The 21,362-nt window shown below is 41.2% G+C and overlaps 1 protein-coding gene across 1 annotated transcript in view; it reads left to right on the top strand.

The window, feature by feature from the left end:
* LOC144685896 (polypeptide N-acetylgalactosaminyltransferase 10-like) overlaps nt 1-21,362 on the top strand; it is a 127,768-nt gene that overhangs the window by 102,966 nt on the left and 3,440 nt on the right. The window contains exons 9-11 of the mRNA XM_078550907.1: nt 4,444-4,665; nt 5,766-5,882; nt 7,478-7,627. Coding sequence (XP_078407033.1) covers nt 4,444-4,665; nt 5,766-5,882; nt 7,478-7,627 — 489 coding nt within the window. The remainder of the gene's footprint in view (nt 1-4,443; nt 4,666-5,765; nt 5,883-7,477; nt 7,628-21,362) is intronic.

Below are 21,362 nucleotides of genomic sequence, written 5' to 3' on the forward strand. Positions count from 1 at the left end.
TCCTTTTATCACCCTTTTACTATTGATGTGCTTATAGAGTACTTTGGATTTCCTTTTGTTAGCTACCAGTCTTTTTTCATCCCTCTTTGTTTCATGTATTTGCTTTTTCACATTCCTTCTGAACCTTCTGTATTCAGCTTGGTCCTCAATTGTATTTGCTACCTGACACCTGTTGTAAGCACTTTTTCTTCTTTAACTTAGTTTTTATCCCCTTTGTCATCCAGGGAGCTCTGGATTTGTTTGTCCTACCCTTCCCTTTTGAGGGGACATACCTTGACTGTGCAGAAACCACTTCCTCTTTGAAGGTAGCCCATTGTTCATCTACTGTTTTTCCCGCTAACCTTTGGTTCCAGTCTATCTGGCCCAGCTCCGTTCTTGCCCCATTGAAGTCCACTCTCTGCCAATTGATCATTCTTATTCTATAATGACCAATGTCATTTTCCACTGTCATCCTAAACCTTATGATTCAATGATCACTGTGCCCTAAATGTTCCCCCACTTTCACTTGATATACTTGGCCCACCTCATTCCCAAGAACCAGGCTAGCAGTGCCTCCTTTCTTGTTGGACTGGATACATACTGCTGTAGAAAATTCTCCTGAACAATCTAGGAATGCTTGTCCCTCACTGCCCCTTGTACTACCACTATCCCAGCCTGCATATGGGTAATTAGAGTACCCCATTATAACTACTCTATGATGCTTACACCTCTCTAATTTCCTTGCAGATTTGTTCCTCTATATCCTTTCCACTAGCTGGTGGTCTATATATTACATCGAACAATGTAATTGCACCCTTCTCATTCCTTAGCTCAAGCCAAATCGATTCTGTCCTTGACTCCTCTGACACATCCTCTTTCTCCAGTACTGCAATACTCCCGTTAACCAAAAACACCACCCCTCCTCCTTTTTTCCCTTTCCTGTCTTTTCTGAACACCTTGTAACCAGGAATACTTAACACCCAGATCGGCCCGTTATTGCCACAACATAATTCTAAAAGGCAATCTGTGCCTGTAACTCCCCAGTTTTATTAACTATATTCTGTGCATTCATATACATGCAGTGTAACCCTGATTTAGACTTCATTACTTGCTCCCTTACTCCGACGCCATCTATTAACTTACTATACTCTATTTTAGTGCTATCTGTCTCTCCCAGCATTCCGTGCGGCCTGGTATTACTTTCTAATATTCTTTCCTGGTTCCCACACCCCTGCTGAGTTAGTTTAAACCCCCCCCAACAGCACCAGCAAAAGGCCCCGCATGGAACTCAGTCCCGGCTCTGTTCAGATGCGACCTGTCTGGCTGGTACAGGTGCCATTTCCACAAGAGCCAGTTCCAGTGTCCCAGGAATCTAAAACCCTCCCTCCTGCACTATCTTTCTAGCCACGTGTTCATCTGTCTCATCTTCGTATTTCTGTACTCACTTGTATGTGGCATTGGGAGTAATCTGGAGATTACTACTTTAGAGGTCCTCCTTGCTACTTTTCTACCCAGCTCCCTAAATTTTGATTGCAGGACCACATTCCCCTTCCTACCTATTTTGTTAGTACCGATGTGGACCATGACCTCTGGCTGTTCGCCCTCCCCAACAAGAATGTCTTGCAGCTGTTCTGTGACATCCTTGACCCTAGCACCAGGGGGAAGCAACAAATCATCCTGGAACCACGTTGACGGCCGCAGAAATACCTGTCTGTTCCCCTAACTAAAAAACCCCCTATCAGTACTGCCTTCCCACTCTCCTGTACAGCTGGATCATCCGTGGTGCCATGGGCTTGGCTCTTGCTGCGTTCCAAGGTACCATCGCCCTCAACGATATACAGAATGAAAAACCAGTTTGTGAGCAGGACCTCTGGGAACTTCTGCACTACCTGCCTGCTTCTCTTGGACTGCCTGGCGGGCACCCATTCCCTATCTGCCTGCTTGCCCCTAACTTGCAGCGTGACCCCCCTCGCTGAACGTGTTATCCATGTAGTTCTCTGCCTCATGGATGTACCTCAATTACTGCAGCTGCTGCTCAAGCTCTGAAACGCGGAGCTCAAGCTTATGCAGCCGGTGACACTTTGTGCACATGTGCTTGTCTGGGTCACGAGAAGTGTCCACGACTTCCCACATGCCACAGGACGGGCATTCCGCTTGGCTGAGCTTTCCTGCTACACTTTAACCTTGAACTTTTAAAGCACTTTAGTTACTTTTACTTACTTTAACCTTACTCTTGTACTATTAACTATAAACTGGAGATTAGTAGAAAGTAGAAATACTTGATCCTTAATCACAAATCAGCTCCTCTCCTGTGCCTATAAATTCTTATTTTCCCTGTGTTTGTTTAGAAATTTACATTTTTCAAAATTACTGCGTTTCAACCCCAGTCCCTAACAGCAGCTGCTCAAGAACCAATCAACTCACAACTTTCCTGTGATGTCACTCTCACACTTTCTTAAAATCCACTGAGCAGTTCAAGAAGGGTGCTCCCATGCAGGTCTGACTGCCTCTCCTCTCGCGCTGTTTTCAATCTCCTGACTGTCTCTCCTCTCGTGCTGTTGTTTTCAATCTCCCCAATGTTGGAATGGAGGCCAGAATCAGTGGAACGGAGATTGTGTGTGCGTTTGAGGCAGGGGGGTTATGATATCAATTAAGACGATAACGAGAAGGAACAAATTTAAGAGGATCACAGAAGAATTAAAAGAGAAGGTTTAACAAGAATCTTCATGCAGAGAGGAGTTGGAATCTGGGATTCTCTACCATAAACCATTGTTGTTATAGAGCTTGCAGTTTTATTTTAAAACACAATTAAGAATGTTGCTTAAAGAGAGCCTTTGAAGGGTTATAAAAGTCAAGCAGATGAGTAAAATCAATAAGTTTTTTTCTTGAGTAAACTAGATGTGCGGAATGACCTGTATTTATGTTGTAACACAATGATTCCATGATATGAGGACATTGCATCAGGAATGTAAGAATATGGTTAACTTTCCTGTCCTGCACAAGGTATAAGGAGAACCATGCTGACTACATGCTGGTTTTTTTCCCTCCACCAGAAAGCATTTGCTGCTTCCCGTTTTTTTGTTGCTGCCTTACATTTTGATATCAGTTCTTTGCATTTTCCAAACTCTTTCCTGAGTTTCTCTTCAATTTGCAGTACATTTTTCAGCTGGTGACATATCTCTTCATTCAAACATTAAAGCATATATTGCTTTGCTTTCACCACAGATGGGTACAAATGGAAACAACCCACTAACTTATCAAATTGCCTTTGATTATCTGTCTGCACAAGTGAGAAACAGCTCCAGCATGTATAGACAAATTTTGAGGAAGCAGCTATTTGTATATTTTTCTGATGGTCAACAAATCCATTTAGATCCAAATAAAAAGGTAAAACAGGTCCATCGAGGCATTGGTCGCTGTTAGTCTTGTACCATTCTACATGTCAGTTTGACACTACTGAGGTGTAATGGTGGAGGACTTGTTGCCAACAAGTGCTAAATATTTCATGGTGCACTTTTGTTAGTTTGGGGTACAAGAACCAACTCTTTGAAGTTAACTTAAATCAAGTTTCCCTTACACTATCAGAATTGTAGACCCAGTGTAAGTGTGAATTGAGCTAAGTCCTGCAATTTATGCTGCTTGCTTGCTTTGTAAATGTACACATCATATACAGTTTAAATTTTTCTCTTTTTCTAAGAGGAGAATTCAGCAGTGATTTGGACTCCAGATTACACTGACATATGCCCAAGTTTATTGTGGAATGAGACCTTCCATGAGGCTTTTTTTCTACACACAATTTAGTCAAGTTTGACTATTAAATGGGGAATAGATTTAACTGTTTTCAGCTCTGTGACTTTGATTGAACAATATTAATGAAATGTTTGAGCTGTACGAATTATAACCTTTGAAATCATCAACATTAACACTTAGGTGAGCTGAATTGTGCATTCAAAACTAAATACTGGTGAGGACTTCAGATTCGTGCAAGTCGCCAATGTGATGAGACAAATTTAGAAGCTAGAGGAGCTTCAACCAAGTAGGCACATTGCTATATGTTCAGGCCACTCCCACACATCCAGCTTTTCGGATAACGATTTGGCAGATCACAAAGCTCGAGCAACTCATGCAATGTTTCTCTTCCTGGAGCTTGTAAAAATCTGAAGTCCACTTTTATGTACACCCAAACAACTCCCTCAAAAGGGAAGAAATGACCAGTACAGCAAGGGAAATCCAATTAACCAATATTGCGTAAAATAGAAACTCCAGATTCCACATGATTGCCGATCTACATTGGCAAAAACTTTGCATCTCATCATACACTTGAACTTCAAGAATTTTAATGAAATTTCTCAACCCTTAAGCATTTCAGGAGATATGTATGTAATGTACCAAATTTATTCTTTTTCATTCTGCAAAAAAAAACGATTACTTATTTCATTCAGAAAAATTTTGTTTGTGTTACAGAATTTGAAACGAGTTGCTGAGGTGTGGATGGATGGGTATGCTGAGTATCTCTATCAACGAAGACCAGATTACAGACATATTTCTGCTGGAGATTTGGTTGCACAGAAAGAACTGAGGAATGCCCTTAATTGCAAAGACTTTAAATGGTTCATGACTGAAGTGGCATGGGATTTGCCTAAATACTATCCACTAGTAGAACCTCCAGCTAGTGCCTGGGGAGAGGTGTGTTTGCAGGAATTTACAAAGGGATATTATGGTTCAGTGTTATATAATTGGCAGAAGGTGTGGTTAGATGAGGGAGAAGACAAGATTTTGCTATGCATTGGATGTTGCGTGAGACCCCTATAACTAAAACTAGTGTCCCAATAACTATAAGCCTTGTAAGTATAACCTCAACAGGCAGTGGAACCCTTTATTTAGGTGACACCACTGGTTCCTGAAATGATGAATAGGTCAACAACAACAGTTTATTAATAGATCCCTATAAAAGATGGGTTTAAGTGGAGTGAACTAGTGCAGGTGATAGAAAGCCAGACCATAGCCAGGAAAACCATTGCATTGGAGAACTGAATAGTTACATAGGTGAACAGTGAAATGTAAGAGGTAAATGTTAATAGAGTTTTTATTTGTTCTCATAGGGTAAAAAATATAGAAACAAGGGTTGATGAGTTAAGAGGGGGAAGGCCATGAACCAGTAGAAGGGTGTTACATGTCAAATGGAATTATTTCCTGAACAGATGTCAATGGAGCTAATAACGAGGAATATAAAGGTACAGTTTCAAACAAAATTCCACCAAAGATGGTGATTTCTCCTATTGTTCAGCTAGCTGAGAGCATGACAGGGTTGAGATTCTTAAACACTGAAAAGCAAATAGTTAGCTGATAGAGGTAATTATAATAATATTGGCAAAGAGAGAAGTTCAAAAAGTGAACATTTACTAAATTAAATACATTAATGCTAATAGTTTGCAAAATTCACGTGGAATAGAAACATGAATAGAAGTTATTGATGGATTCTACATAGCCCACGAAAGGAATGGCGTTGATGGCCAAATATCCTTTTGTCCATATTTTATTTTCATTGCTGGTAAATGAGGAAAGATCATAGTTACAGAAAGGGGGAAGGTTAAGCTACTTTCATAAGAGATTTGAATCCGTGTAATGCACAATTGTCCCTGGCCCTCACTGTGCAAAGTTCACAAAGCAGAAAAATTGTTGTCCAAATATCGCAAGTTAAAGACTTCCTATTGTGTTTGGGGTCCCTCTTTTGCATTCATTATAAATACTGATTTGTGATTCATGTAATCAACTTTCTTTCCCAGATTCGTAATGTTGGTATTGGTCTATGTGTAGACAGTAAACATGGGGTTTCTGGCTCACAGCTGAAGTTGGACGTTTGCATCAAAGGTGGTACAGATGGAACCTGGTCTCATGAACAGGTTAGTGAACTGAAACAGTGCATTAATTTCAATTAACAAACTAAGAACCAGTTGGTTATGCTGCTGATACTCTCCATCTCTCCCCTTCTGCTTGTCTGTCCCTTTCCTGCTGCTTCTCTTCCCTTAACTCAGCTCTTTTTTGTCTGTCCTTTGCTGCTTTATTCTCTGTTGTGGATGGTAGAGAGGCACTGGATGGTATGACGTGTTTTACCAAGGAAAGGAGCCACTAGCAGTTGTAGGCTGTATTTGGGATGGGATTTATGGGGAAAATCTGATTTTCAATGGGCCTTTCCTATACCTCCTTCCAATCACTATTTCCCATCTCCTCCATCCATTGTTGGAATCATAGAAAGTTTACGGCACAGAAAGAGGCCACTTGGCCCATTGTGATTGCGCCAGCAGAGAAATTAGTTACCCAGCCTAATCCCACTTTCTAGCATTCGATCTGTAGCCTGCAGATTACAGCACTTGGTGCATATCCAGGCACCTTTTAAATGAGTTGAGGGTTTCTGCCTCTACTATATTTTCAGGCAGTGTGTTCCAGACACCTACTACCCTCTGGGTGAAAAAAAGTTATCATCTCCCCTCTAATTTTTCTGCCAATCACTTTAAATTTATGCCCCCTAGTCCTGGACCCCTCTGCTAAAATAAACAGGCCCTTCCCATTCACCCTAACCAAGCCAATCACAATTTTGTACATCTCAATCAAATCTCTCTTCAGCCTCCTCTGTTCCAAGAAGAACAATCCCAGCTTATCTAATCTTTCCTCAAAGCTGCATTTTTCCAGTCCTGGCAACATCCTCAAAAATCTCCTCAGTACCCTCTCTAGTGCAATTACATCCTTTCTAAATGGAGATGCCAGAACTGCAAACAGTATTTAAGTTGTGGCCTAACTAATGATTTATACAGTTCCAGCATAACCTACGCGCTCTAATACTCTATACCTCGGCTACTAAAAGGAAAGGATTCCATATGCCTACTTGGCCACTTTATTAACCTGTCCTGCTACCTTTAGGGATCTTTGGACATTCAGTCCAAGGTCCCTCACTTCCTCTACACCTCTTACTACTCTCCCATTAATTGTGTATTCCTTTGCCTTGTTTGACCTCCCCAAATGCATCACTTCACACTTTTCTAGGTCAAATTTTATTTGCCACTTTTCTGCCCATCTGACCAGCCCATTGGTATCTTCCTGCAGTCCACAGTATCCTCCTCGCTATCTACACAGCCAATTTTTGTGTCATCTGCAAACTTCTTGATCATCCAAATCTATCAAATCCAAATTTACATCCAAATCATTAATATATACCACAAAAAGTAGGAGACCTAGTACTAAGCCCTGTGGAACTCCACTAGAAACAGCCTTCCAGTTGCAAAAACACCTGTCAACAATTACCCTTTGTTTTCTGCCACTGAGCCAATTTTGTATCCAGCCTGCTACATTTCCCTGGATCTGATGCGCTTTTAATTTTTAAAATCAGTTTTCCATGTTGTCCCATTCCTTTTCATAGGTATTGTGTAAGATTTTCAGTCACATCAGTTGTAATTTGTTACATTACTAATTTTCATATGTGATTTTGTGCTTTGGCCATCAGGTATTAACATTGGGTTGGCGAGAAGATATACGCCCTGGAGATCCCTTGCACACTAGAAAATTTTGTTTAGATGCTGTTTCACATAACAGTCCAGTCACATTATTTGATTGTCATGGAATGCGTGGAAACCAGCTATGGAAGTATAAAAAGGTGAGTGATACGAATTAATTTTTAAAAGGGTATGATTTCCAACAAGCATAAATAACATCGATGAGCGGGCAAATTCACAGACGGGGAGCAAAGCTTTTCTTAGTACCACATATTTTTGGAAACTCTCTCTTCTCCAAATTGACCTAGCATATTAAGTTTAAATAATTAAATTAGTGTTGATAAAGGAAAAGTTTTAATGAGAGGTTGATCTTACCAATTTCTATAATTTCTTCAGTAATTCTACTTAAAATGGAAATATTATTGGAATATTTCAAATGACCTCACAGCTATCATAGTACACTTGTCACACTACAAAGTGCCACACTTGAAAGTATGTCACACATGTACCTGATTAATTGATATTATTTTCATTAAAATTACAACTCACAACTGAAAGTACAGGATATATTTAAGAATGTAACTAAAAGCATAGGTAAGGGGGAACCAGTGGAAGTAGTATATTTGGATTTTCAGAAGGCAATTTTATAAGGTACCACACAAGAGGTTGTTGCACAAGATTAGGGTTCATGAGATTGGCGTAATATATTAGAATGGATTGAGGATTGGTTAGTGGACAGAAACAGAGAAGGAATAAGCTTCAGTGGGTCGTAGGGTCTCTTGCTGCTCCTTATGTTTCTAAAATATATTAACTGGGAATACAAATTACTAATCAAGAATCAACAGTCAGCAAACAGTTACCAATGCAGTTAACCTGGAAGAGAAAAGGAGCCATGAAATTACTAAAAATATTAATTGACACAGGAGTCAAATAAGAAAATCTGTGATGGCAAGTGTCCTATTTAATATTGCTATTGCTTTAATTTTCGAGGCCTTAGCATCCTTGTTTTAGAACATGCTGCTTGCTAGTGGCTTTGAGTTGTTTGACTGTGTCCAGATAGAAATCAACTCCTCCATTATTTCGCATACACTGAGCCTGCATGCTCACTTAAAACCCCTGCACCAGCACTCTACTGTGCCCTTGTCAGAGTAGTTTTGGCAACAGATAAAAGGTAGGGAGGAAGCTCAGCGTGGGTTCTAGCGAGATGTTTAGCCTGTGTTCTCTGAGTTAGGCTTCAGGTTGAAGTTGAGAAAGTTGATGGAGTCAGAACTGTGACATGGAAATGCAGCTGGAATCAATTTTACCAATAACTTATCATAGGATGGATGCAGCACAGGAAGAGGCCAGTTGGCTTGTGTTCATGCCAGCTCTCTTCCAAAAGCCCCACATAGCCCTGTAAATTATTTTCTTCAGGTACTTATCCAATTCCCTTTCGAAAGCCACGATTGAATCTGTCTCCACCACAGTGCATTCCAGACCCTAACCCCTCGCTGTGTTTTTAAAAAAATCACTTCTGTTTCTTGACCCTTCTGCCCGCCAATGGTGTCAATGTATAAATAATCACACTGCATGGCAATCACCTTGTTAAAGACAATTGCTAGTTAAACAGGTGATGGGCATTGATTATCCCATCTAAGCAGAATAGAAAGACACAGCTGGAACACTGTGGAAGCTACTTGGAAGTCAGTAGCACTAAGGAGTTGTCTTGAAAATAAACCAGCTTGAACTAAAAGACCAGCTTGGATTAATTCTTCTACCACAACCTCTTATTGTGAGTAACATGGTAGCAGAGGATGAACTTTAAGCTTTGCTGATTGATTGCTGTATATGAATATTTTTGTCTCAATCCTCTGACGGAAAAGAAGTGTACTGTTGCTGACAATTTAAGTTATGGAATGGCAGAAGGACAGTGCAAAATTGCAAGCTTTGACTATTTCCCAATTTTTTCTGACTGAAACTTATTAGCAATGGAGGGCTGAAGTTGAAATGTGGACCCAGGTTACTTCCATACCCCTGAAGAAGCAAGGTATGGCTTTGGCATTATCATTACCAGCCAAAGTAAGATAAGGAGTAAGGTATTTTCAGAGTGGAAAGTGGATGATTTGGATCATGAAGAGGCATTGAACCTTCTGTTACAATATTTGGATAAGTTTTTCAAAAAGGATGAGTTATTGGAAGCGTATGAAGCTTGGACAATCTTTGATAGGTTTAGGAAATCAGACGATCAGTCTATGGAAGAATATATCATGGATTTTGATAAATGGTACAGGAGACTACAGAGATTTGAACTTGACATTCCGGAATCGGTATTGGCATTTAAATTACTGGACTGTGCTTGCATTTCCCACATTGATAGTCTTTTAGTACTAACAGGGGTTCAGTTCCGGGGAAAAGAATCTCTCCTAAATCAAATGGCTGCTGCCCTAAAAAAATTCCTGGGGAAACAGTCGATCCCTGCCACTTTCTTAGCAAACGTGAACAGCTATGCTGTGAAACAAAGGATAGAGGATTCAATGGTGGCCGAATTTTGAGGTCGACCAAATATTAGACGAAGATTTCAATACAAAGATGGGGTTAATGACAAGAGGTCTGAAAATGGTTGCAACCCAAGCCAATTTGAGAGTCGGGACAAAAAACATGTATGGGATGGTAACTGTAGGCGTTTAAACCCAAAAAATGCACAGGGAATGGTTGATCAGTGCTTTTGGTGTGATTCCCAGTATCATTACGCGATGAACTGCCCACAGCGAAGGAATCGCATTTTTGAAGTGACCCACAAGACAGATTCATCTGAAACTGAAAATGATGATGGTGACTGTCATGATGGAATTGTATCGATCACTGAGAGTTTGAATGTGGTAATGAGTATCTTGATGGTAGATTCCTTCAACTGTGCAGCTCTGGACAGTGGTTGCAATTCTACGGTGTGTGGCATGGATTGGTTTGATTGCTATCTGGAGTCTCTCGATGAGGCAGACTGGTGGAAGGTCAAGGAATAGGAAAGCTCTAACTGCTTCAAGTTCAGAGATGACAATACATTAACATCCTCCAAACGGGTGGTCCTCCCTGGTAAGATAGCAGGGATCAATCTGTTCATCAGTACTGATGTGGTTTCTAGCGAGATTGTTAAGTTGATCTGCGATGAAGGAGGCTCAGATGACACTAGATATGAAGAATGATAGAGCAGTAGTGTTTGGAAAGAATGTGGATCTACATTTTACTCGGTCAGGCCATTATTGCTTGCCACTAAGGAAGCCAGAGATTTCTCATCAAAAAGTTCATGAAATTTTGTTAACTGCTGAGAATAAGAGTTTGGTGGACAAAAAATGATCATTTGGAAATTATATAGTTTGCACATACAGCGCCACAGAAACTGAAGACTCTACTTCGAGATGTGGGAGTGGTCGATAAAGGATACGATGACCTTATTGAATAAATCACTGCTCTGTCAAATTTATCTTAAATATCGCAAGACACCACCGCATCCTGTTGTGAGCTTGCCACTCGCCAGGGAGTTTAATGATGCACTGGCAACAGACTTGAAAGTTTGAAACAAGGGTAGGGGTATTTTGTTACTACACTTCACGTGGAGATGGCAACCAGATTTAGCCTATCCATTGTAATACAGTGAAGACAAAAGGACCATTGTCAATAAGGTCATGAAGAAATGGGTAGGAACAGGATTAGGAACACCAGCGAAGTTCCTCACAGATAATGGTGGGGAATTTGCCAATGAGGAATTTTGAGGTATGTGCAAAAATTTAAACATCATAGTTATGCACACTGCAGCTGAGAGCCTGTTTAGTAATGGTCTTTGTAAAAGAAACCATGTAGTAATAGGCGACATGTTACATAAAATATTGGCTGATCAACCAGATTGTAAATTGCAAATGGCACTAGCATGGGTGGTGCACGCAAAGAACTCTCTGCAAATGGTTGGGGGGGTACAGTCCCTACCAGTTGGTGTACAGAAGAAATCCGAAGTTGCCTTCAGTGTTGTCAGATGCTCCCCCTGCTCTAGAAGGGACTAGCATTAGCTCCACCTTTTCGGCTCATCTGAATGTTTTGCATGCGGGAAGAAAAGCTTTAATTAAAGCTTAAGTTATGGAGAAAATTCAGTGGGTCCTACGGCACCGCATAAGACCATCGGGAATGCAGTTTAGACAAGGAGACATGGCATATTATTAAAAGGGAAGGCCAGAAAGAGTGGAAAGGACCTGCAAGGTAATAGGGAGTGATGGGAAAACAGTAATTGTGTAACACGACAATCAAACTGTTAGGGTGCATTCTTCGCAGTTAATAGGTACTGACTATACCTTTACAGGTTCTGAACAGGACATAGAACGCGAGGAGGCACCATGCACTTCACAAACACACACACACACACACACACACACAGGGTAGTTATGAGGAGCAGACTACGGCAGATACAGGGTTGACTGACACTGAGGTACAGGACAATGCTATTCGTCCAAAAAGGCATCTACCCAAAGTAGGAACAAAGGTAACATACATACATGCCAGAAGGGACCAGTGTGTAGAGGGATGCCACCATCATAGGGAGAGCAGGAAAGGCCACTGGTAAATACAAACATTGGCTAAATGTGCAGGATGAAGCACAGGAGACAAGACCTGTTGATTGGCAAACCGAGGTAAAGATGTGGAAACCCAGAAAGCACAATATGAGTTCCGACAGTGGAGCAGAAAGTGGCCGTGACCCTAGAAAAAAATCACCAATTTTTGAACGGGGTTCTGCTCACATGGGAGGATGATCAGATAGTAGCAGTCCAGAAAGGGAGAGGAATGTGAGTAGAGGCCGTAGCTTAACAAGAACGGGGACTAGACAGCACACTAGGAATCTCAATAGGAGCAGAAGTCCTTATGACCGAGAGATTCTAGTAGCTGCTAATAAATTGGAAAATAAGCTGATAGAGGAAGCCAAACGGAAAAAGTTAGAAAGTTGGAAGGAATTTGTGGTATATTCTGAAATACCTGACAGAGCACAGCCAGCTTTATCTCACAGATGGATCTGTACAGAAAAGGTACTCCCAGATGATAGATATAAGGCCGAAGCAAGATTAGTAGCCTGAGGGTTTGAAGAGAGACTAGAAGATCAGGTTAAAGATAAAAACAAAAAGCTAAAAGCTACTGCGGATGCTGGAAATCCAAAACAAAACAAAAACAGAATTACCTGGAAAAACTCAGCAAGTCTGGCAGCATCGGCGGAGAAGAAATCAGTCAACGTTTCGAGCCTCCATGGCCCTTCGGCAGAACTGCAGCATAGTTTCAACAAGGGAGAAATATAAATTGGTTTAAGGTGGGTGGGGGGCGGGGGGGGGGAAGAGACACATTGAGGGTGTGGTGTGAGCAGATAATAATCAAAAGATGTCACAGACAAAAGGGTCAAAGAGGTGTTGAAGGTGGTGGTCTTTGTCTGAGAAAAGTGCTAATTAAGAATGGAAAACAGGATATTCAAAGTACAGCTCTAGTCGGGGTGGGGTGGAAAGACTAAAGGTTTTAGTTTTAGATTTAAAAATAATGGAAATAGGTGGGGAATAGGTGGTTAAATCTAAAACTAAAACCTTTAGTCTTTCCACCCCACCCCCACTAGAGCTGTACTTTGAATATCCTGTTTTCCATTCTTAATTAGCACTTTTCTCAGACAAAGACCACCACCTTCAACACCTCTTTGACCCTTTTGTCTGTGACATCTTTTGATTATTATCTGCTCACACCACACCCTCAATGTGTCTCTTCCCCCCCCCGCCCCCCACCTACCTTAAACCAATTTATATTTCTCCCTTGTTGAAACTATGCTGCAGTTCTGCCGAAGGGCCATGGAGGCTCGAAACGTTGACTGATTTCTTCTCCGCCGATGCTGCCAGACTTGCTGAGTTTTTCCAGGTAATTCTGTTTTTGTTTTGTTGTAGAAGATCAGGTTGTCAGATTGGACTCATCTACTGTGGGGAAAGTGAGTTCGAAGATTTTGTTAGCTATTTTGGCGTCCTAATCCTGGGAGTGCAAATCGATTGATATAAAGGCTGCAATTTTACAGGGGGAGAAGTTTCAAAGGGAAGTTTTTTTGAAACCGCCCATTGTCTCCTTGGGACAATGTTCATTCCACGAAAAGTGTCGCTGAAATAAGGCTAAGAATAGACCTAGCCCGCATAAAAGAAATGTTAGAGAGAAGAAAGATCCCTAAGATACAATGGGTTGACACAAGTCACCAACTATCAGACAATTTTACAAAAAGAAGTGCTTGCTCTAAGAAATTATTAAATGTATTGGAAGAGGGGTGTCTTATGTTATAATGATGCAATGAAAAAAACAAGATATAGCTGGAACACTGTGTGGAAACTACTTGGAAGTCAGTAGCACTATTGTCTTGAAAATAAACCAGTTTGAACCAAAAGACCAGCCTGGATTAACTCTTCCACCACAACCTCTTATTGTGAGTAACAATGGGAGCATTTTCTCTCGATTAATTCTGTCTAGACCCCTCATGGTTTTAAAGATCTGTATCAAATCTCCTCTCAACCTTCTCCTCTAAGGAAAACAACTCGATCTATCCATGTAACTCAGGTCCCTTGACTGTCTTTCTGCATCCTCGCTAAAGCCTTCACATCCTTCTAAAGTGCGGTGTCCAGAATTAGTCACATTACTCTAGTTGAGGCAGAATCAGTGTTTTGTAAAGGTTCATCATAACTTCCTTGTTTCTGTACTCTGTGCCTCTATTTATACAGTATACCTTTTTAATCACTTTCTCAATTTGCTCTGCCACCTTCAGTGATTCGTACACATAAATGCCCAAATCTTCATCCTCTTTAAAAGTTAAAATCAAAATTAAAGCACATAGGATAGGAGGTAACATACTGGCATAGATTAAGGAGAGGTTAACAGGTGGAAAACAAAGCAGGAATAAATGGGCCATTCTTGCATTGGCAGGCTGTGACTAATGAGATACTGCAGGGATCAGTACTCATGCCCCAGCTGTTCACAATACATATCAATGATTTGGACGTTGGGAACAAATGTAATATTTCCAAGTTCGTAGATGACACACAGATAGGTGGGAATGTGTGTTGTGAGGAAGATGCAAAGCAGCTTCAAGAGAATTTGGACAGACTTAGTGAGTGGACAAGAACATGGCACATGGAATATAATGTGGAAAAATTAAAAGTTATCCACTTTGGTAGGAGGAACAGATGTGCAGAGTATTTCTTAAATGGTAAGCGATTAGAAAGTGTAGATGTACAAAAGGACCTGGGTATTCTCGTCAATAAGTTACTGAAGGCTAATGGCATGTTGGCCTTTATTGCAAGAGGATTTGAGTACGGTGTTAGAAAGTAGAGAGAGTTTGAGTAAGTTGTATTTGTGGGTGTTAGGAATGAGTTTTAGCTTTAATGTTTAAGTTTGATTTGTATTTCCGTATGTGTGTGTTAAAAGATGATCAAATTGAGTTTTAGTTTCACTTTAAAAGGTGCCTGTATTTCTAATGCGAGCTTTACGACTGTTGCAGCTAAGTTAAACAAACGTGAGTAGAGAAACTGGGCTGTTGCCTAGCAGTAGGGTCCAGAGAGGCAGGTCCTTCCACAGACACACACACAAGAAACTAGAAACAGCAGTTTTGATTTGAAGCTGTTTGAGTTCAGTTGGTTTTGAAGACAGCTGCCAGGAGAGACTTAAGCAAAGGGACAGATAGCCAGTCCCAAGCTAAAGAAAAGACCCCAAAATCCAGGAGAGTGGAACAGGAAAAAGTCCCAAGACCACCTTCTAGTCGAAGGGAAGGACAGGAACCTGGAAAAGGTCCTGTTAAGTGAAGTGAGGGGCAGAGAGAGAGGCTCCAAGCTTCAAATTTTTTTTAAAAATGTTAAATTTTTTTTTAATGCCTAGGCCAGCATTTATTGCCCATCCCTAGATGCCCTTTGAACAAGGGCAATTATGAATCAACCATATTGCTGTGGGTCTGGACTCACATGTAGGCCAGACCAGGTAAGGGTGGCAGATTTTCTTCCCTAAAGGACATTAGTGAACCAGATGGGTTTTTACAACAATCAGCAATGGTTTCATGGTCATCAGACTTTTAATTCCAGATTTTCTTTTGAATTCATATTTCACTATCTGCTGTGGCGAGATTCGAACCTGGGTCTCTGGAATACTAGTCCAGTGACAATACCACTATGCCACCACCATTTAAAGGGACAAGAGCTGCAGAAAGCAGATTTAAAGTGAGAACAGCTTGCAAGAGGCCAGAAGGTCCAAAGAGACAGCAGAAGGTCTGTAACTCTTTGCTATTGGCATGTGGAGCAGTGGTGTACATTGACAGCTGAGTCAGTGACAGAGTGTGTGGAGGAAAAGTTTGAATCCAAGTGGTGACCCAGGAGGGAGGAACATTGGAAGGATAGTTCGAAACCCTGGAGGTGAACCCTTGCGGAAGGCATCTGAGAGAAAGCGTCGGTTTGGGGGAAGATTCCAAGGCGAGTTCTTGGAGAGTGCAGATTGGAAACCCACAAGTGAAAGATGGAGTTCAGTGAGACTGGTTGGTTCACAGTGTGACAAGCATCTGGGGGGAGTTGAGGAGAGACCCTAGCATCTGTGTTGGGTGGCATCTGTCATTTGCTTGCGGAGTGTGCTGTGCCTGACCACAGAGTGGCAATTGGTTTACATGGACTGGGTACTTATTGTGAACATTAGAGTATAAGATAGTTTTTGTAACTTGTGTTATACTTGCAAATCTGTATAAATTTGTAAAGGTATAGTTGTGGGTGAAGGAGCATTGTAATATATTTCATCTTGCCTTGTTTAATAAATGTTTTATTCTTTTGTTAAAAGTTCATCAGCTGACTCCTGTGACTCTGTTCGGTTGCTACTCCCCAAGTATCTAAACAAACAATTAAAAGTTAGGATCTGTCAAGCTGGGTTCCACCCTGGGATCAGACTTGTCCAGTGGTAACCTCAGCTGGGGATCATAATAGGAGTAGTGAAATCTTGCTTCAATTGTATAGAACCTTGGTTAGACCACACCTGGAGTACTGTGTGCGGTTTTGGTCTCCTCACCTTAGGAAGGATATTATTGCCATAGAGGGAGTGCAGGGAAGGTTCACCAGACTTGTTCCTGGGATGGCGGGCCTGTCTTATGAAGAGAGATTGGGGAAACTGGGCCTGTATTCTCTAGAGTTTTGAAGAATAAGAGGTGATTTCATTGAAACCTATAAAATACTTAAAGGGATAGACAGGGTGGATGCAGGTAACATGTTTCCCCTGGTTGGAGAGTCTAGAACCAGGGGACACAATTTCAAAATAAGGAGGAAGCCACTTAAGACCAAGATGAGGAGAAATGTTTTTACTTGGGTTGTGAATTCTCTACCCCATAGGGCTGTGGAAGCTCAGTTGTTGAGTATGTTTAAAGTAGAAATTGACAAATTTCTAAATGCCAATAAGGTAAAGGGATATGGGGATAGTGTGGGGAAAAAGGCATTGAAGTGAATGATCAGCTATGATTGTATTGAATGGCAGAGCAGGCATGTTCTTATGTTCTTGCACCCCATTTAGAATTGTACCCTTTATCTTATATTGCTTGTCCTTGTTTTTATTCTACCAAAATGTGTCACTTCACATTTTTCCCCATTAAATTTCATCAGCTGAAATGACTGACCTCCAACAACCTCAACCATCTTCCTTTGTGCTAGGGATGACTCCAATCAGCACAGTTTCCCCGATTCACATTGACTCCAGTTTTGCTCGGGCTCCCTGATGCCACCCTCTGTCAAACGCTGTCTTGATGTCAAGAGCAGTCACTCTCACCTCACCTCATGAGTTCAGCTCTTTTGTCCATGTTTGAACCAAGGCTATAATGATTAGGAGCTGAGTGGCCCTGGCAGAACCCAAACTGAGCATCAGTGAGCAGGTTATTGCTAAGCAAGTGCTGCTTGATAGCACTGCTGATGACCCCTTCCATTGCTTCACTGATGAGAGAGTGTAGACTGATGGGGTGGTAATTGGCTGGGTTGGATTAGTCTTGCTCTTTGTGTACAGGACGTAACCTGGGCAATTTTTGACATTGCTGGATAGATGTCAGTGTTGAAGGTGTACTGGAACAGCTTGGCTAGGGGTACGGCAAGTTCTGGAGCACAAATCTACAGTACTATTGCCGTAAGATTGTCAGGGTCAATAGCCTTTGCACTATCCAATGCCTTCAGCGATTCTTGATATCATGTGGAGTGAATCAAATGGCTGCAGACTGGCATCTGTGATGCTGCAGAGCACCGGAAGTGGCCAAGATGGATCATCTATTCGGCACTTCTGGCTGAAGATCGTTGCAAATGCTTCAGCCTTACCTTTTGCACTGATTTGCTGGGCTCCCCCATCATTGAGGCGGGGGATATTTGTGGAGCCTCCGCCATTCATTCATGAATGGATGTGGCAAAATTGCAGAGCTTAGATCTGATCCGTTGGTTGGGGAATCACTTAGGTCTATCTAACGCTTGCTGTTTATGCTGCTTGGCATGCAAGTAGTCCTGTGTTGTAGCTTCGCCAGGTTGACACCTCATTTTTAGTTATGCCTGGTGCTGCTCCTGGCATGGCCTCCTGCACTCATCATTGAACCAGGGTCGATCCCCTAACTTGATGGTAATGGTAGAGTGGGGGATATGTCGGGCCATGAGGTTACAGATCGTGGTTGAGTACAATTATGTCGCTGCTGATGGCCCACAGCGCCTCATGGTTACCCGGTCTTGAGTTGCTCGATCTGTTCGAAATCTATCCCAATTAGCATGGTGTTGGTGCCACACAACGCAATGTAGGGTATCCTTAACATGAAGACGGGACTTCTCCTCCACGAGGACTGTGCAGCGTACACTCCTATCGATGCTCTCATGGGCATCTGCATCTGTGGCAGGCAGGTTGGTGAGGATGAGGTCAAGAATGTTGTTCCCTCTTGTTGGTTCCTTCACCACCTGCTGCAGAACTATGACACAGAACAGAGTCTAGCAGCTATGTCCTTTAGGTATTGGCAAGCTCGGTCTATAGTGGTGCTACCGAGCCACTCTTGGTGATGAACATTGAAGTCCCCCAACCAGGGTACATTCTGCACTCTTGCCACCCTCAGTGCTTCCTCCAAGTAGTGTCCAACATGGAGAAGTACTGATTCATCAGCTGAGTGAGGGGATGTGGGGGAGGGGCAGAGCAGTACGAGTAATCAGCAGGAGGTTTCCTTGCCGATGTTTGACTTGGTGCCATGAGACTTCATGGGGTCCTGAGTAGATGTTGAGAACTTCCAGGGCATTTCCTTCCAGACTATATATCACTGTGCCACCAGCTCTGCTGGGTCTGTCCTGCCAGTGAGATAGGACATAACTAGGGATGGTAATGGTGGTGTCTGGGACATTGTAAGGTATGAGTTCGTGAGTATGATTATGTCAGGTTGTTGCTGACTAGTCTGTGAGACAGCTCTCCCAATTTTAGCACAAGCTCCCAGATGTTAGTAAGGAAGATTTTGCAGGGTTGACATGGCTGAGTTTGCCGTTGGCATTTCTGGTGCCTCAGTCGATTCCTGGTGGTCCTTCCGGTTTCATTCCTTATTGACTTGTTTTCCGTGGCTTTATACAACTGAGTGGCTTGCTAGGTCATTTCAGAGGGCTTGTAAGAGTCGAACACATTGCTGTGCATCTGAAGTCACATGTAGGCCAGACCAGATAAGGATGGCAGATTTCCTTCCCTAAAGCACATTAGTGAACAAGATAGGTTTTTACAAACCTGAGTCCCCAGAGCATTACCCAGAGTCTCTGCATTACTTGTCCAGTAACATTACCTCCTCCTTTTGTGCAAAGGTAGTGGTGTATTCATCCAGATGGCACACAAAAAGAAAACGTTTGGAGGTTGCTGGAATGGTTAATGGTTAATTCATTTAAAGTACATCATTTGAAGTACATTTTTAAGCATCAGTTGTATACAATCACAAATTTCATACCGGTTCTGGGAAGTCATTATTAACAGGACTGTAACCCACCCTAAAAATCGAACATTTCAGATTAATTCATGGCTAGATTTTCAGTCGGCTATTAACCAGTCACTGAGTACCTACATTATGCAAAGGTTGACATTCCTTTGTTCCTAGATGCTGATTTGAAGCTATTAGTCATGAAATAATACCAAACTTGTGAAGTACCTACACCACACATCTGGTGCAGATAACTTTGGATTTTATAATGCCACTCTACATTCAGCTGCTGGCAAGTGCCCAGTAGAACTGCTTGGTAATTCCCCCTTGCTGTTTCCTAATCCTGCTACTGAGAACTTGCCACGTGAAGAATTTTACATGCAAACCCACGACTTACCACTAAGTGGTGCAATTTACTTCTATGACTTGGAACTAACCATATAATTTTGTGTTTAGAAACAGACCACCAAACCTGAACATCTTTCCTCAGTTTCTCAGAAATGAGTAGTTCATGGGTCCTTCCCGTATAAAATCATAATGTCTAAATTGCTGTATTTATTAAAAAAAAACTTTCCATCTATCTTATACTGCATTAGAGAGACATTGGCATCTTTCCTATTAGTAACCCTGATCAATGCTGGGTTGAGACAGTTCAAAGTTATTTCACACAGCCCATTAATTTAGCGCAGAGAAAGTTTAGTTTGCATTATGTTAACATTTAGATGAACTTTTAGATTACTAGCAAGTCTAAAGAAATTGCAGGTATCTTCCAGGCTAGTCAATTTTCTAAGATAAACTTCAGTTCACACACTAGCACAGAAGCAAATGCTGTTACTATTCTATCAGGTGTGAGGAATAGCTTTATTACAGTAATGTAATCTTAAACTTAAAAATATACAACTGTAAAACTACACACCACGTTCAATTTAAAAAAAAATTCTGCTTTACCCTATTGTCCCTAAATTTCTCTCCCTCTTTTATTTTTCTAACATTATCAATTCAAAACCTTTTACTCTAAGAAAAAAATGAATTTCAAACAATTTCCTTTATTTAAATAAAAACAAAATACTGCAGATGCTGGAAATCTGAAATAAAAACTGAAAATGCTGGAAAAACTCAGATCTGGCAGCATCTGTGGAGATGAGAAACAGAGTTAACGTTTTGAGTCCATATGACACTTCTTCAGAATTTCCTTTACTTGTTTTTTTTCCTCATCCTGGTTCCATCTCTTCACTTTGACGGCAGTAATAATTTTAAGTAACAGTGTTTAGTTGTAAACTAGCTACAAAGATCTTTTTATAAAGCTAGCTTAATGAAAAAGGTGTAAGTGGTCATATCTTGGATGTAACAAAATCAATTTTTGACATCTATAAATGCACCAAATCAGTAATGGCTGCCATCAGATGTGTTATTTGCATTGGTAGTCTTTGGGTTCATTTCAAGACAGGTTATCTGATCAAGATTGGATTAAGAAATCAAATTTTTGGTTCCATTTTTAAAATTACGCGGAATGCATTCATATTATACCTACTTGATAAAGTAAAATGATACAGTTCAAATAAATTCTCATCAACACTATAACTTGCCAAGCAATGCAGAAGGTAACTCTCTCCTACATTCTCTGGTTGACAGTGACAAAAATGCCATCTACAGAAATTTTGACTGAATAACAGTTAAGAATTGAATGTAAATCATTGTCTACTTAGATGAAGGTCCAATGGTTAAAATTGTTGATTCTGGCTGGTTACACTCTTGTAAATATGGTAGGTAGAGTTTTTGCTTGGTTGCACTGTTTCTTTCAGTGAAATTCATCCAAACGTGGAATTTGAAGTGGCAGTTACATTCAGCACAAATTGAGTTTCTGTAATCTCTTGCACTAGTTTAAAAAGAGTCATTAGAAGCCAGCCCCACCCATAACCGGCCGCTCCCCTAGGGTGAATTAATCATCGTAGGAAATT

The sequence above is a fragment of the Cetorhinus maximus genome, chromosome 10, assembly GCF_964194155.1.
Source record: "Cetorhinus maximus chromosome 10, sCetMax3.hap1.1, whole genome shotgun sequence".
NCBI classification, from domain to species: Eukaryota; Metazoa; Chordata; class Chondrichthyes; order Lamniformes; family Cetorhinidae; genus Cetorhinus; species Cetorhinus maximus.